This window comes from Jaculus jaculus, chromosome 4 (genome assembly GCF_020740685.1).
Source record: "Jaculus jaculus isolate mJacJac1 chromosome 4, mJacJac1.mat.Y.cur, whole genome shotgun sequence".
NCBI classification, from domain to species: Eukaryota; Metazoa; Chordata; class Mammalia; order Rodentia; family Dipodidae; genus Jaculus; species Jaculus jaculus.
Genome location: NC_059105.1, coordinates 38252514 through 38268815, shown reverse-complemented (window position 1 = coordinate 38268815; position 16302 = coordinate 38252514). Strand labels below are relative to the sequence as shown.

The 16302-nt window shown below is 43.1% G+C and overlaps 1 protein-coding gene across 5 annotated transcripts in view; it reads left to right on the top strand.

The window, feature by feature from the left end:
- Window positions 1-16302, top strand: part of Cdk15 (cyclin dependent kinase 15) — a 125555-nt gene that overhangs the window by 71809 nt on the left and 37444 nt on the right. For all 5 annotated transcript variants that reach the window (XM_045148491.1, XM_045148488.1, XM_045148489.1 and 2 more), the window contains exon 10: window positions 9180-9243. In XM_045148491.1, coding sequence (XP_045004426.1) covers window positions 9180-9243 — 64 coding nt within the window. The remainder of the gene's footprint in view (window positions 1-9179; window positions 9244-16302) is intronic.

Genomic DNA, 16302 nt, shown 5'->3' with positions numbered 1-16302 from the left:
TTGTTCTCTCTCCCCATTCCACTGAGAGCCCTTCTCAGTGAGAATACTGGTAATCACTGCTGGGCCATGAATGGACCAGCTGGTTCCTGTGGGGAGGACAATGCCTCACTGTGTGCCCTCCTTTTTCACCCAAAGGCTCTTACATTCTTTCTGTCCCTTCTTCCCCCACGTTCCCTGAACCTTAGAGGACATGTTGACGTCTTCTTTGTGTTGAGCTCTTGGCAACCTCTTATTTTCCGCTTTGGTGAGTTTTGAGTCTCTCCGTGTCCACGCCCATCTCCCTGAAGAAGGTTCTCTGGCTGGCAGTGAGAGCAGCGCTCATATTTAATCCACCAGTTGCTCTGTGGTGTCTCCTGGGCCCTGGCAGGGGTGGTAGAGGTGACTCATCCAGTGCTAGGCACTGGACTTTCTCTTTCTGTCACTATGTATAAAAAGCAGGTTCTCTAACCAAGAATGAGAGCTGCGTACATGAAAGGGCATAAACATACACATACATGTGGAACACTTTTTGATGGGTATAACCTCTCTGGCCCAATAAACAGCATTTTAACCTTCTTAAATGTGTAGCTAATTGCATGAGTACATTCTTATTGCTGTGCGCCGTCTCTGCCAGCATTTCTACTACCTTTTCCAAACAGAAACTCCACAGTCATTAAGCACCGAGTCCCACCAACCCTGTAGCCTCAGGCCCCAAGAACCTCTCACTGCTTTCTGTCTCCACATTCGCCTGTCCTACCCACCTCACAGCACTGAAGCGATCTGCTGTTTGTTTTGCTGTGTCTGGCTTATTTCAGTTAGCATGACACTTTCATGAGTCATTCGTACCGTGTATGTGTCAAGGTGCTTTACGCTGGGGTTTTATCACTCACTGCTCTCAATCCAGCACCTTGTCTTCTGGTTAAGATAAAATGTACTGTGAGAAATGAAGACATTACAAGGAAATTAATCACTAACATTAACTTTCCTTTTGGAAACCTGAGGACTACTATGAAAAACATGGGGCAAATCGAGAAGCATTTACAAATTTCAAAAAATATGTTTCAAGCCAAAAGACTTTTTCGTAGCAAATGATCTAAATGCTACCTGAAAATCATATCATCGGATACTATCATATCATCTAAATTGGAAGTAGCTAAGGTAATGGCTTTGGAGGCAGAAGATGTGGCTTTAAATTCTAGCCTCTGCCAGGCATGGTGGCGCATGCCTTTAATCCCAGCACTCGGGAGGCAGAGGTAGGAGGATCGCCGTGAGTTCGAGACCACCCTGAGACTACATAGTGAATTCCAGGTCAGCCTGAGCTAGAGTGAGACCCTACCTCAAAAACAACAACAACAAAAATTCTAGCCTCTTACTAGCTATGAATGTGGACAAGTCATGTGCTATCTCTTGAGCTTTATTTTAATTTCCTAGTCTGCCAGTTGAGGCTAATGACATAATTTTGGGTGTTTGGGAGAAACACAAGAGGAGCAAACATCTGGGTATCACATCTCCACAGCAGCAGGGAGGAAGGAGAGAGAGAGAGAGAGAGAGAGAGAGAGAGAGAGAGAGAGAGCTTGCTGGGACAAGTAGAGCAGAGCTAGAGCACCCCAAGGCCTGCCCCCCACAGCAACGTGGTTCTCCCAACAATGCTCCACCAGCTGGGAATGAAGCATGAGACTTAATCACAAACTGTGGGGGACACTTTACATTCAAACCACCGCACACCCATTGGCTGTTCCATTCTTCTTCCTTACTGCCATTACTCTTTGTCCATAACAGAGGAAGCACAGTCCACGCTGCTGGGTCTCACCCTGCAGTGACCTTGATACATGTAAAGATTCCCCCCAGTTGCTTAATTCTCATCAGGCTTTATGATGGGTATCTCCTCTCCATTTGGCCCAAGAACAGCATTTTATCCTTCATTAATGTACAGTTAATTGTGTAAGTACATTTCTATTGCTGTACCACCAGCTCTGACACCATTTCCAGCATCTTTGTGTCATCTCAAACACAGTGTGTTTATCCCAAACACCACATATAAATATTCTTTGCAGGCTCAGTAGAAACAGCAAGTCATGGGAGGGGGGAGAGAATTTTTTAAAAATGCATGATCTGTGCTTTCAAATGTTTTCCAGTGTAGGTGGAGTAATGGATAAAGCCTAATAAAATGTACGTGAGCAAACATAAGCTGTGTGTGTATGTGAAAGGACATATGTGAAGACCGTTGATATAAATTATAATGCTGAAATAAGATATGCTATTGGGATATTTGAAAAGTATCATATTTAAAAAGTATGTAGCTGTATCCTTAACTGCTATTAGCATGTGAAGCGTTGTATATAATCTGCCTTTTAAAACCTAATAAGGGGCTGGGGAGATGGCTCAGCGGTTAAACGCACTTGCCTACAAAGCCTGCCAGCCTGGGTTCAATGCCTCAGTACCCATGTAAAGGCAGGTATACAATGTGGGACATGCTTCTGGAGTTCATTTGCAGTGGCAAAAGGCCTTGGCATACACATTCTCTGTCTCTCTCAAATAAATAAAAAATATTTTTAAGAAAAATATTAAGTACTATTTAAATAACCATGTACTTTAAAAGTAATCCTTTTACATTCCATTGAATTCAGCATAACTTTAGGAACCACAGATAGAAAGAGGGGTCTAGAGGCTTCTCAGGCCCTGGAGACTCTAGTCATTACTCGCTGATGATGGATACTGGCTACCTGAAGGCTGTATTATGTAATTCAGTAAAGGAACGATGTGCTTGAATGTGGACATAAGGTACCAAAAAATGAGTTATAGGCCTGGAGAGATGGCTTAGCAGTTAAAGGCACTCGCCTGCAAAGACTAAGGACCCAGGTTGGATCCTCCAGGTCCCACATAAGCCAGATACACAAGGTGGCACATGTGTCTGGAGTTCATTTGCAGTGGCTGAAAGCCCTGGTGTGCCCATTCTCTCTCTCTCTCTCTCTCTCTCTCTCTCTCTCTCAATCTCTCTCTTTCTCTCCTTCTTTCTGTCTCTAATACATATTTTTTTAAAAAAATAAAATGAGTTATACAGCAAAAAAATATGTCTTAACAAACCAGCCCAACTTGTCCTCCACAGAATACCATATGTGTGCTTATCATTATCTTTAAATACATTATTTTGACATTTATGACAACTCATTAACAATTTAAACAAACATATTAGTAATAATACCAGCCCTGGCATAGGACTCCTGAGTTCCAAACATTCCCCTAACTTCAAGTGATAACAAGGATTCCGGGTTCCTTGTCCGCCAGTGCACCAATAATTTGGGGTGTTTCCAGATCCTTGTCCTATGAATTCAAAGAACGAAATCCATGGACCAGAGGACAAGGTTCAGGAAGATTTTATTATAGCTTAAAGTTTTAGGAGGATGGAGAGAAGGGGCTTGAGCCTAGAACGTAAAGAAGGAAACAAGGAGGAGCTCTTGCCCAGGGAGACAAGAGGAGGGTTGAGAAGCCCACCTGGAGACTCAGATCTGGGTTTCTTATGGGGTGTGGCTATGTGAGGAAGACCAGGTCAGCAGGCTAATAAGGACAGAGACCAGAGTTTACGGCTTTGTCAGTAATCTTAGGCAAGGACACGAGCTTCTGTCCTCTAGGAAGGGTGCAAGCTTCATCTAGAGATCTTTCCTAGAGGGTAGAACATCCAGGTTTCTGCAGGCTTAGTGATAGTTCCTGCTTTTAGTCAAGTAATAAAAAAGCCGTTCATTTTGGGGGTTCTGTTACTCTGACTGCCTAGCTGATTTCTGTCTCCTATCACAAGTATGAGATAGCAGAGATCTATAGCCAAACTCCCTGAGTCTCAGTGACTTAAATTGTATTTGATTCTCTGACTCTGTGAAGTAATGACTTCTATAAACAAAAGCCAAAGAGAACATTGTGGCTTCTCTGATTTTAAATCACAATAGCCTTCTCTGGTCATTGGGTTTTCTCCCTGAGTTAGTTTTTTTTTTTTTTTTCTCAAGTGTGTGCAGTTCCAAAACTCGCTTGGCTAGTGAGTTACAGACACCAAGAGTCAGATTTCCTCAATCTCATTTTCTCAGGGTCCTGTCCGAGCAGTTTTACTATTGGATCTATCACTCTACACTCTGAAGAAAGCTGGATAAAATTCTCACATCCAACAACTTTGTCCCTTTTTGTGCATGACAGTGCACATGTGTTTATGTGTGTGGAGACCAGAAGATAACTTTGGTGACATCCTTAGGAATGCTGTCCGTCTTTTAGACACAGGCACTGTCATTGACCTGGAGTTTACTAATTAGTCTAGAGTGGCTGGCCAGTGAGCCCCAGGGTTCTCCACCTCCCCAGCGCTGAGATTACAGGAGCGGGCCACCATGCCTGGCATTTTTACATGGGTGATTGAACTCATGTCTTCAGGCTTTGAGGCAAGCACTTACCCACTGAGCCATTTCTCCAGCCCACTTTGTTGTCTCTTTAAACCATTACATCTCAAGCATTCCACTTGGTCTCTATGTGGAAAATATGCTTTTACCTGGCATATATTGCCAAAATTTGGGCAAAGAGGGAAGCCTTCTAAGGAAAGAACAGCTAGGAAAAGATTATATAATTTTGAATTCAAGGTTTTCATGTTTACAGATGAGAAAATTATGTGCCAGAGTAGTTTCAACATGTCCAAGGTCACACAGATAAAAGTACAGTGAAGATGCCATACAAAAAAGAAAGCTTTGTGGGATATTGTGTGACATCACTAATGTTGTATTTGATGACATCACAGTGTCCATAAGAAACTTCTTCATATGTCTCTGTATTGTATATGAGTATCACTGGGCATGCATAAGCTTTGGATCTGGACTGATTTTTCTTTTGTAGTTGACAGATTAAAATTGTATATGTTTATTATGTACAACATGGTACAGTCTTTTTGTTTTTCTAACAGAGGTAGGGATTGAACTCAGGGCCTTAGGCATGCTAGGCAAGTTCTCTACCACTAAGCTCTCCAGCCACAATATGTTTTGAAATATGTACACATTATGGAATGGCCAAAGTGAGCCAATTAACATAAGCATCACCTCACATACTTATCATTTTTTTTTGTGGTGAGGATAGTTAAAAATCTATGATTTTCAAAAACATGACATTAATAGAAACCATAGTTACATGGTGGATAATAGACCTCATGACTTTATTCCTTATTTTTTTATTATTTATTTGAGAGAGAGAATGAGCTCTCCGGGGCCTTTAGCTCCTGCAAACAAACTTTCGATGCATGTGCCCCCTTGTGCATCTGGCTTACGTGGGTACTGGGTAATCGAACCTGAGTCCTTAGGCTTCACAGGTGTGCACCTTAAGCACTAAGCCATTTCTCCAACCTTATTACTCATGTTTAATTGATTTTTTTTTTCCTCTTTGGGTTTTCAAGGTAGGGTCTTGCTCTGGCCCAGACTGACCTGAAACTCACTATGCAGTCTCAGGCTGGCCTTGAACCCACAATGATCCTTCTACCTCTGCCTCCCTGAAATGCTGGGGTTAAAGGCATGTGCCACCACGCCTGGCTTAATTGAAATTTTATATCCTTCGATTAACATCTTTCCAAGCCTCCTGCCCTTATTCCCTGAAACCACCATTCTGATCTCTGTGAGTTTAACTTTAAATTTTTACATGTAAGTAAGATAAGGCATTTCTGTGCCTGGCTTATGTTACTTAACATACTGTCTTACAGATTTGTCCATTTTGCTTCGAAGATCAGGAATTTTTGTTTGTTTATTTATTTTGAGGCAGGGTCTCACTCTAGCCCAGGCTGAACTGGAACTCACTCTGTAGCCCCAGGTTGGCCTCAAACTCATGGTTTTCCTTCTATCTCAGCCTCCTGAGTGCTGAAACCAAAGACACGTGCCACTATGGCCCAGTTTAGGATTTGCTTCTTTTCAAGGCTATCCCATTGTGTATGTATGCCATACTTGATCCATTTATTTGTTGATGAACATTTAAATGGATTCCATATCATGGCTACTGTGAAAAATGCTTCAATGAACATGAGAGTATAGATGTTTCTCTGATATCTATTTTATTTTCTTTGAATACATATCCTATAGTGGCAAATAATATAGTGGTTTCCTTTATAACCTTATTTATTTATTTGAGAAAGAGAGAGTAGCAGGTAGACAGAGAGAGAATGGGCATGCCAGGGCCTCTAGCCAATGCAGCAAACTCCGGATGCATGTGCTACCTTGTACATCTGGCTTATGTAGGCACTGGGGAACTGAACCTGGGTCCTTAGCCTTCGCAGGCAAGTGCCTTAATTGCTAAGCCATTTCTCCAGCCCCATTTTAAACTTTTTGAGGAAACTTCATGCCAATTTCTATCACGACGGGCCTTGTTTACATCAACAAAGAATGAGTTACCATTTCCCCATTCTTAATCTACACCCTTCTTTTGTCTTTCTCATGGTCCCCATTTTAACAGGCACATGTAACTATGGTTCTGGCCTGCATTTCTCTGGAGATGAGTGGTACTCAGCAAGTTCCCTGCGTGCTTACCACTGGTATATCTTCCTTTGAGAAACATCGACTGGAAGTCCTTAGTCTATTTATTTATTATTTTTTTTAATTTTTTTTTATTTATTTCTTTGAGAGCGACAGACACAGAGAGAAAGACAGATAGAGGGAGAGAGAGAGAATGGGCGCGCCAGGGCTTCCAGCCTCTGCAAACGAACTCCAGATGCGTGCACCCCCTTGTGCATCTGGCTAACGTGGGACCTGGGGAACCGAGCCTTGAACCAGGGTCCTTAGGCTTCACAGGCAACCGCTTAACCGCTAAGCCATCTCTCCAGCCCCCTTAATCTATTTTTAAAATCAGATTATTTGGTTTTCTTGCTGTTGAGTTCTTTGAGCTCTTCATATGTATATATTTGGATATTAGCCCCTTACCAAAAGTATGACTTGCAAAGATTTTCTGTAGGTTCTCTCTTTATTCTATTGCTTCTTTTCCACAAAGAAACATTTTAGTTTTATGTAATCCTATTTGTCTATTTTTGCTTTTGTTGTCTGTGAAGTAGGTTAGAAAATTAAACAGATGACAAACACTTCCTAAATTAGTGCTTTTCTAAGTGAATAATGAAGTTTGTCTTCTACAGTCTCAAGTTTAATGCCTCTAGCAATATTTTCCAAAAAAAAAAGAAATTGGGGGGTGAGGGTATCCATTTTGTTGGTATTAGTTAAACAGAACACAGAGTAACCAAGAAGTCTGGCAACTTTCACCTCAGAGAAAACAGATGTGCTTGTTATTCATTTCCTGTATTGTTTCCTCTTCCTTATCTTTGCTTTCTCTGCCAACCCGCAGAAGATGAATGGGCGCCCAGGACTCACACCCATTTGTGTACACATGCATCCGTGCAAAGAAGAATTAACTTCAAGTCTCTGGGCCTCTCCCACAAAGGAAGAATTAGTCTAGTTGGTTTTTCAAAATGGATTCCGGGATTCTCAGTGTTCCCTCAGGCTCAGGGTGGTTGATAGGAAAAGCCCCTAATCCTCTAGTTTGCTATTCAGTTTGTTTAGAGAATGGATCAAAGCAGGAAGATTTTACTGGGTGGCGTGACTTTTTTATACATTATGTGAGAGGGAAAATAGTGCTTTAATGTCTTTTGTTTGAGGACAAGCTTAGCAGGTACCCCCAAAATCGACCTCTCAGCCATTGTCCTAGTGAGCAAAGCGATAGCATTAAGATTCTGGATTCCTCTTTAATTATAGTAGGTCACTTAGGCAATTAACTTCATGCCTTAAAAACCAGCCCAGTGTCTATATTCACATTTTACAGAAGATGTGTTTTATAGAAGATGTGCTTCTAAGAAGAGTTATGCAGAAGCAGCATAATGAACATTCCCAGAGCTTCTGCAGCATTTCCCAAAAGCTATACCATTCACACTGCCACGTGTAACTGGCTCTGGGATTTATGGTTAATAAGATGGTGGGTGCCTACAGGGGAACTCCCAGTGATAACTTCATCCAGACTGTTTTGCCTTTGTACTCCAAATGACTTTCATTGTTCACACAACATCTTCATTACGATGAGAGCTTCAATTTGATCTTCGAAAGCCTGTACCAACTCCCTTTTCAGGTGATGTTTCTATTGCAATCCATCAGTGAATAACTGAATCCCATGTTCTAAGCTGCTGTAAACAGAAAACATGGGGACAGATGAGTTTAGCAGGAAGGATGAGAGTTGGAGTTAGTGTCATGTTGAGCCAACATTCATTTCACTTTGTAAAGGTCAGTAATCTGAATCCTTTTTTTTTTTTCTTGTTAACTTTTATTTATTTGAGAGCAACAGACAGAGAGAGAAAGGAGCAGAGAGAAAGAGAGAAATGGGTGCGCCAGGGCCTCCAGCCACTGCAAACGAACTCCAGATGTGTGTGCCCCTTGTGCATCTGGCTTACATGGGTCCTGGGGAATCGAGCCTCGAACCAGCGTCCTTAGGCTTCACAGGCAAGCACTTAACCACTAAACCATCTCTCCAGCCCTGAATGCTTTTTTTTTTTTTAATTATTTATTTTTTTATTTGAGAGCAACAGACACAGAGAGAAAGACAGATAGAGGGAGAGAGAGAGAGAATGGGCGCGCCAGGGCTTCCAGCCTCTGCAAACGAACTCCAGACGCGTGCACCCACTTGTGCATCTGGCCAACGTGGGACCTGGGGAACCAAGCCTCGAACCGGGGTCCTTAGGCTTCACAGGCAAGCGCTTAACCGCTAAGCCATCTCTCCAGCCCCCTGAATGCTTTTTAATAGGAGCACACTGGGGCACAGCTGAATGCCCGGGCTGTCAAGTGTCTCCTGCCAATATGCTTGCTGATGGTCGGTAATATGATGGAAGGCAAAGGGACCGTCACTCCTGTTTCTTTCTATCCATAATGCACGGTGGTCATGCGGTAAACATTTGCGAGTGAGAAGGACGTGAAGCAAGGCAGGATGGCCAGCCTCAGAATCACGAGTGAGGTAGTGACGACACGGTCTCAGAACCATGGGGAGACCCTGGTCTGCCTGATTGACAAAATGTTGCAAACACGGAAAGCTCTCTCTCATATGAATCAGCTGATGTAATGTGATGCTGAATTCTTCCCCACGTCTCTCGGATCTCGTTTCCCTTAGGTCTCTGTATCTGCTCTATCTACCTGGTCTCTCCTCACCTTTCTTTGTCTTTCTCTGGCTTCATGTAGGTGTTGGGAGTCCCTACAGAGGACACGTGGCCTGGAGTCTCCAAGCTCCCTAACTACAACCCAGGTAATATTGACCCAAACTTCTGGATGCTCTGAGAACTGACAATCTCAAGCGCATTGGCTATGCAGTGTCCATCTTGTGCTGGACCCAGCAAAATACTGGATTCATGTATTTCATGACTAGTTTTTATGAAAAAACAAACAAATAAAACATAGTGTTAAGGGTAGAACAGTTCTCCAGTGCTGTAAAACATGAACAGCAAGCTAAAAGTAATTCAAAGTGACTATTCCTATGAATTTTGCATCTATGTCCATAGACCCAGCAGCTCTAAGGAATAAGATGCTTTGAGTCCCGTGAGCAAGGAATTGGTCGCGCTTCTAAACCCATGACTATCATTGAGTTTATTTGCCAGATTTTTTGAGCCTCATAAAGTATTAAAAAAAAAATAAAAAGGCAGAGCAACAGATGGGTGATAAAGTCATGCTAGGCCTAAGACAGGCCAGGTAAAATATCTCTAGATTATAGTTAACAAGAGTTACTTTGAGATCTGACAGGGCTGCATAGCAAGACCTTGTCAAAGAGGAGGAAGAGGGCTGGAGAGATGGCTTAGTGGTTAAGGCATTTGCCTGCAATGCCACAGGACCCAGGTTTGATTTCCCAGGACCCACATCAGCCAGATGCACAAGGTGGTGCATGTGTCTGAAGTTTATTTGCAGCAGCTGAAGGTCCTAGCATGCCCATTCTCTCTCTCTCTCTGCCTCTTTTTCAAGTAAATAAAAAAAATTTTTTTAATAAGAGGATGGGCTGGAGAGATGGTTTAGTGATTAAGGCTTTTGCCTGCAAAACCAAAGAGCCTCGGTTCAATTCCCCAGGACCCACATAAGCCAGATATGCAAGTTGGCACATGTGTCTGGAGTTCGTTTGCAGTAACTGGAGGCCCTAGTGTGTCCATTCTCTCTCTCTCTCTTTCTCTCTCTCTCCACCCTCTCTCTGCCTTTTTCTCTCTCTTAAATAAGTAAAAGAAGATAAGGCAAAAGACACAGGAAGCTAGGGGCTTTTTCCTTTTTTAGCCAGAATTTATTTCTTTTATTCCAACAGTGATACATAGGAGTTTGGCATTTGAACTGATCAGAATTATAAAAATGCTACAGAAAGCTAACAGCTAACTGTGAAGTCCTTTCAACTGCTTTATGAACAATCATATCAATGAAAAAATGGTCTTAGAGTCATCTATAACTGGTTTACCATTTCTTACTCTTCTTCTAGAGTTTAACACTTCAGGAGGAAAACAAAACTGTCATCCTAGCAATAGGGCTTGGAATAGTGCCTTTCTTCCTTGGTATGAGATAGAGATTAAAAAAGGAGAGGCTGTTTATGGAAACCATGGTCCAGCCTCCTGCTGGCCTCCTGGCTTCTGTTACCATGGTTTCCAGGAGAACCTGGTCCTCCCTGTCCACACTCCTCTCCATCTGGGTAGAAATGAACCCCTTGTTTTCTTCAGCTGCCTTGCACAGAGTCAAGCAGAAGTTTAAGGTCACAGAAAATATTTAGCTGATGTCAGTAAAGCCATCACGGGGTGCATATACTGTCCCTCCAACTTCAAATATCCAGGTTTCAGGTTAGCACAGGCAATAAATAGATCTCCTAAAATACAGACAGTCTCGATGGAAACAGCAGTCCTAGATGTTTGGCCAAAATGCTCTCATGCCAGATTTTATGCTAAGTAAAATCACTGAGCTCCAGGAAAGCAGAGAAATATGTCATATTTTTCATTTTGCTATCATGTCAAAGTAACATGAAGTTTTTACTTATAGAGAAAATTCTCTAGGTCCAACATCACTAGGGCTCATATTTTCATCTTGGTTTTCTACTAGGCTTCAGTTTAATTTGATGAGTCAATCTTTTTTTGAGCACCTATTGTCTGCTAGACACTATGCCAAGAGCTGCGGTACCCGGAGGGCATGTGGCGCCTTCTTGGGTCTCTAGACCTAAGATCCACGCTCCTTCCCAGTTCTCTTGTTATATAGCTCTGCTCACCTGTGAGGGCTATAGCCAAGGCTTTGAGAAGTTGGTGGCTGTGGGCCAGGTTGAGCTTATGGGAGGGGGTTGAAACCTTAGCCACAGCCAAGATGTTTAACCCCACCTTTGTAAATCTTAAGAGTCCAACATATTTCAGGCATAGTCTATAGTACTATATTAATAAGTCAACCATAAAGGTCATCAAGATCAACGTTCCAGGAGCATCCCTTTACATGAGTCAGAAAGTCCCTTGTGAGCCACCCCCACCTGTCCCTACTCCTGAAGTGTAACTGTTGCTTCTGCACCCTTGAACTTCAGTAATTTTAGAGGAACTGATGAGGAGATGGGAGCCAGAAAAATGCCACAGATGAGAACTGTGTTAACACCATTCAGGACAAGATTTTCCTGAACTTTTCATTCTAAGGAATAGCAAGTCCTCAAACCTTATATCTAGCCAAAACAATTTATATATATATATAATTTATATTATATATGTTATATAAATAATATATATACATATTTGGTTTTTCGAGGTAGGGTTTCACTCTAGCCCAGGCTCACCTGAGTCACTCTGTATTCTCAGGGTGGCCTCAAACTCACAGCCATCCACCTATCTCTGCCCCCCAAGTACTGGGATCAAAGGCATGCGCCACCACACCCAGCTAAAAATATTGTTATTTTTAATTAACACATGATAATTGCACATATTTAGGGGGTACAGTGTAGTACTCCAGTATCAGTAGACAATAACATATCATTCTACCAGCTATTTTGAAACATTCCATTAATCTTGCCAGCCATAGGTATGTTACTGTGCACTAGAGGACATTTATAAGTTATTCTTCCTACCCAGGTGAACCTGTATTCACATCAACTCCCTCTCTCCATCCCTCTCCACACCCTTCCCAGGCTCTGGTAATCACTATCCTCTCCTCTTCTATGAGATCAGCATTGTCACTTCTGCAGATAAATGAGAACATCCATGATTTTTCTGTCCCGGACTTATTTCAAATAATGTAATGTCCTCCAGTTCCATTCACGTTGCTACAAATGATAGAATCCTATTGTTTCTACGGCCAAATAGTATCCCACCATGTATACATCACACATTTTCTTCATTCTTTTTTTTTTTTAATTTGTTTGTGCATGTGTGTGTGTGCATGCACATGTGTGTGTACATATACCGTGGCATACCTGTGGCAGTCAGAACACAACTGTGGTGTGTCTGGGCTCCACCTTCTTTGCCACAGAGTCTCTTCCTGCTGCAGACAAAGCGGCCTAGCTGGCCCCCCACACACTCATGCTCCTCCAGGCTCTGCCTCCCATTGTCTGTAGACTCCGTTGGGATCAAAGATGCATGTGCCACATTGCATCAAGCTTTACATGGGTGCTGGGAAACTGAACCTGGAACGGCCAGCTTCAAACAAGTGCCTTGAACCATTGAGCTACCTCCCCAGCCCTCTTCATCCATTTTTATATTAGTGGATACCTAGTTTGGTTCTATTGCCTTGGCAATCGTGACCAGTGCTGCAGTAAACATGCAAGTGTGGATGTCAATATGATATACTGGTGTCAATTCTTTTGGATACATACCTACTAATGAAATTGTTGAATCATAGGGTCTTTTTTTCGAGTTTCTTGTGGTTTTAAATAAAGCTGGACTAATTAACATTCCCACCAATAATTCTTTGCATGTAGACACGCATTTGTTGGGTTTTGTTTTTTTTGTTTTTTTTTTGAAGGGGTTGGGTGTTTTTTTGTTTTATTTATGGCCTTTGGTTCTTGAAGACAGTTTCTCATCATGTAGCTCAGGCTGCCCCAAAACTCACTGTGTAGCCTAGGCTGGCCCCAAACTCTCAAACTCATGCTGGGACTCATGGCCTCTCAAGTGCTGGGAATACTGGTGTGTAACATCGTGCCTGGCTTAGTTTTTCTGTTTGTTTGTTTGTTTTTGTTTTTTGAGGTAGGGTCTCACTTTAGCTCAGGCTGACCTCGAATTCACTATGTAGTCTCAAGGTAGCCTCAAACTCACAGTGATCCTCCTACCTCTGCCTCCTGAGTAGTGAAATTAAAGGCATGCATCACCACACCCGGCTTGGCTTAGTTTTTTAAAAAATATTTTTAAATAAATCTTTAAAAATTTTTTAAATTTATTTGAGAGTGAGACAGAGAGGGAGAGCGCGAGACTGGGCATGCCAGGGTGTCCAGCCACTGCAAATGAATTCCAGATGCATGTGCCACCTTGTGCATCTGGCTTACATGGGTTCTGGGGAAATCAAACCTAGATCCTTTGGCTTTGCAGGCAAGTGCCTTCACTGCTAAGCCACCTCTTCAGCCCCACAATGCAATTTTATTCAGCTTTTACTTTATTCATTTTACGGGTGTGGATGTGAATGTGGTATGTTTGTACACGTGTGTATGAATGTTCATATGCATGTGGGCACATGCGTGTGTGCATGTGCCCTTGTGTGCACATGCGTGTGAAGGCCCAAGATTGACATCAGTTTTTGGGGGGTCCATTATTCTCCTTATTTATTGAGGCAGGGTCTCTCATGGGAGCTCAGAGCTCGCTGATTCAGCTAGTGTAGCTTGCCATCCTGCCCCAGGAATTCCTATCCCCAGCTCCCCAGTCCTGGAACCGTACGCACCCACCATCATTCAGTATTTACAGATTTCAGTGACTGCCGGTTTCTGAACTCCTGCCCTCACACTGGTATTCAAGCGCTTTATCCCCTGAACCCCCACCTGCCCATTTAGCAAAGCTTGTACTGCTGAGTTTCATTTCTTCTATGTTCTTCTCCCAGCGCTATCCCGAGAGTACTTACTCGTTGCTCTGAACTTGGGAGAACCGTCTAGTGTGTGTCTAAATCGTCACATTTCTAGGCCTTGCCTAGACTGTGTAGGAGGACAACAGTTTCTGTTTCTGCAGATTTTAGGACATTGTCCAGTGCTGGCTCAGTTTCCTCCAATGAGTTGCTAATTTGGGGGGGGTTCTGATGAGCAGGGCTGTAGATTGTCTGGTCCTCAAGACAACCGCTTGTACTCAACTAGATCTGGAGGTGAAAGAGGTCTATCATTTTAGAGACTGCCTCCTTCCTTCTTCCTTTCTTCCTTTCCTTCTCTCCCACTCCCCCCTTTAAACAAGCCGGCTGAGAACTCTGCGTCCTCCACTTCAAAGGGCCAGTTGTCTTATTTTGATGTGGGCAGATTGAGAAGTAGGCTTTGAAAAGTAGGCCTTTTTTTTTGTTTAATCTTTTCTCCTGGGATAGCTTTCAGAGCAATATATCCAAGTGTCAGTGAGGGGGTTCTGATGAGCCTGGATTCCCAGACTCTCAGCAGGATCATTCTCTAACAGAAATATAAAAGTGAAATATTAAAAACCCTGGAACGTGAACTCCATCTGCAGAGTAGCCAGTGTCTTGCCGGCTTGCACCAAGAGAAAGAAAAGAGCTTGGGGGAAAAAAAAGAGAGAGAGGAGAAAGAAGTACTTTGAGTTTGAGGTTTACAGGTTTAGCAGAGCCCAGTAACTTCCCCTCAAAGAAGTGGCTGTTGCTCTGTGACCATCCACGCCCCCCCCCAAAAAAAAACCGCTCCACTCCTCCTCCCCCACACCGCACCCCACCTTTCACTTGCTAACTGCGGTGACTGTGATTGGCTGAACAATAAACTGGTCACACTTGCTAAAGGACTGCCATCTTTCACACAATTAGCCAAGACACATTAATCAAACTGGCTTGGAGCAGAAGCTGCCTGGCCTCCTGCGGTGGGGGAGGGGAGAGATCTTTGGGTATATCCTTCCAAAGGTCCCCAGGAAGCAGTGATAAAGGCCGGGCAGGCACGTGGGAGAGGACCCCACTATCACAAAGTCTGCAAAGGTTAAAGCCCCAGTTGATGGCCTGCCTGATGTGTTATGCTGGTAATGGAGTGGAGTCCAGAGGCTTGGTGCAGACAAGATGTTCATCGTGGTTAGGAATACAGATTGTAGTGTGGATTGAAGCAGTGATTCCCCCCCCCCTTAGGTATTTCACAAAGATCCTCTGCCCTTCCTGCCGCGCTGCTTCCACGAGCATGGAGACACATTCAGGGCCACTGTCCTCTGAACCTCAAGCACTCCGGCGCCAAGTAGACAGAGGGCAAACTCACCCATACAGTGTGGGTTTTCCCAGCCACATGGCAACAAAGCTAATGTAAGAAGTTGACAAGCAGACCCAAATGTGACAAGGTATCAACCAGCAAGGTGTTGGTCCTAAACTAAGTATTTGAAGGATATTTTAAAATATATAGGTGGCTGGGCATGGTGGCACACGCCTTTAATCCCAGCATTAGAGAGGCAGAGGTAGGAAGATCGCTATGAGTTCGAGGTCACCCTGAGACTACCTCGAACATACATACATATATATGGCTCATATATATGGTTTACTCTCTGAGAGAAAAATTAAGCATTTGAACCTTTTTAAAATCACGATTATTTCTTGATTTTTTCTTTTCCAAACCCCTTTTTGAGTAGATTTTCCACCAGCACTAAAGAACCGATAAGATCTTACCTTCAAGACCTGTTCGCTACAGAATCATGTAGGGCTTTTCAGAGAATCAACTCAATATTTAGACGTGTCTCTGCTAAAGTAAACGGAGGCCTCCTTCTCTGGAAGCTGTCCAGACACCATCTCATTAGATGCAAAGATCCTGCGATAAAGGGGAACTTTTTCTTCTGCCCACATGATTGCAGCCCAGTTGTGGTTTTTAATGTGTCACTGATTGTTTCGTCCAACTCCTTTTGCTCCCCTGAAAGGTTCTGTCGTGGCTCTGTTTGCTTCCTTAAACACGGTGTTTGAAAGCGCTCACGCTGTGTGAGCTCAAATCCTAGCATTAATGTACCGCTGAGTTCATTTCACCACACTCAAAAGCGCCGAGTTTAAATCCCTCTCAATTCCATTTGAGGCACCAGAAGACTTTATCCTTCTCCACTAATGGTTCCAAGTTTACATCTAGATACTGGGGGTCAAGGACAGGAGAGGATTTAGAAATAACAGTGCATGACATTAGTCAATGCATTTGCCAAATTGGCAATTAGTTCCTGATGTGCATGCAAAGCATTTTATTCCT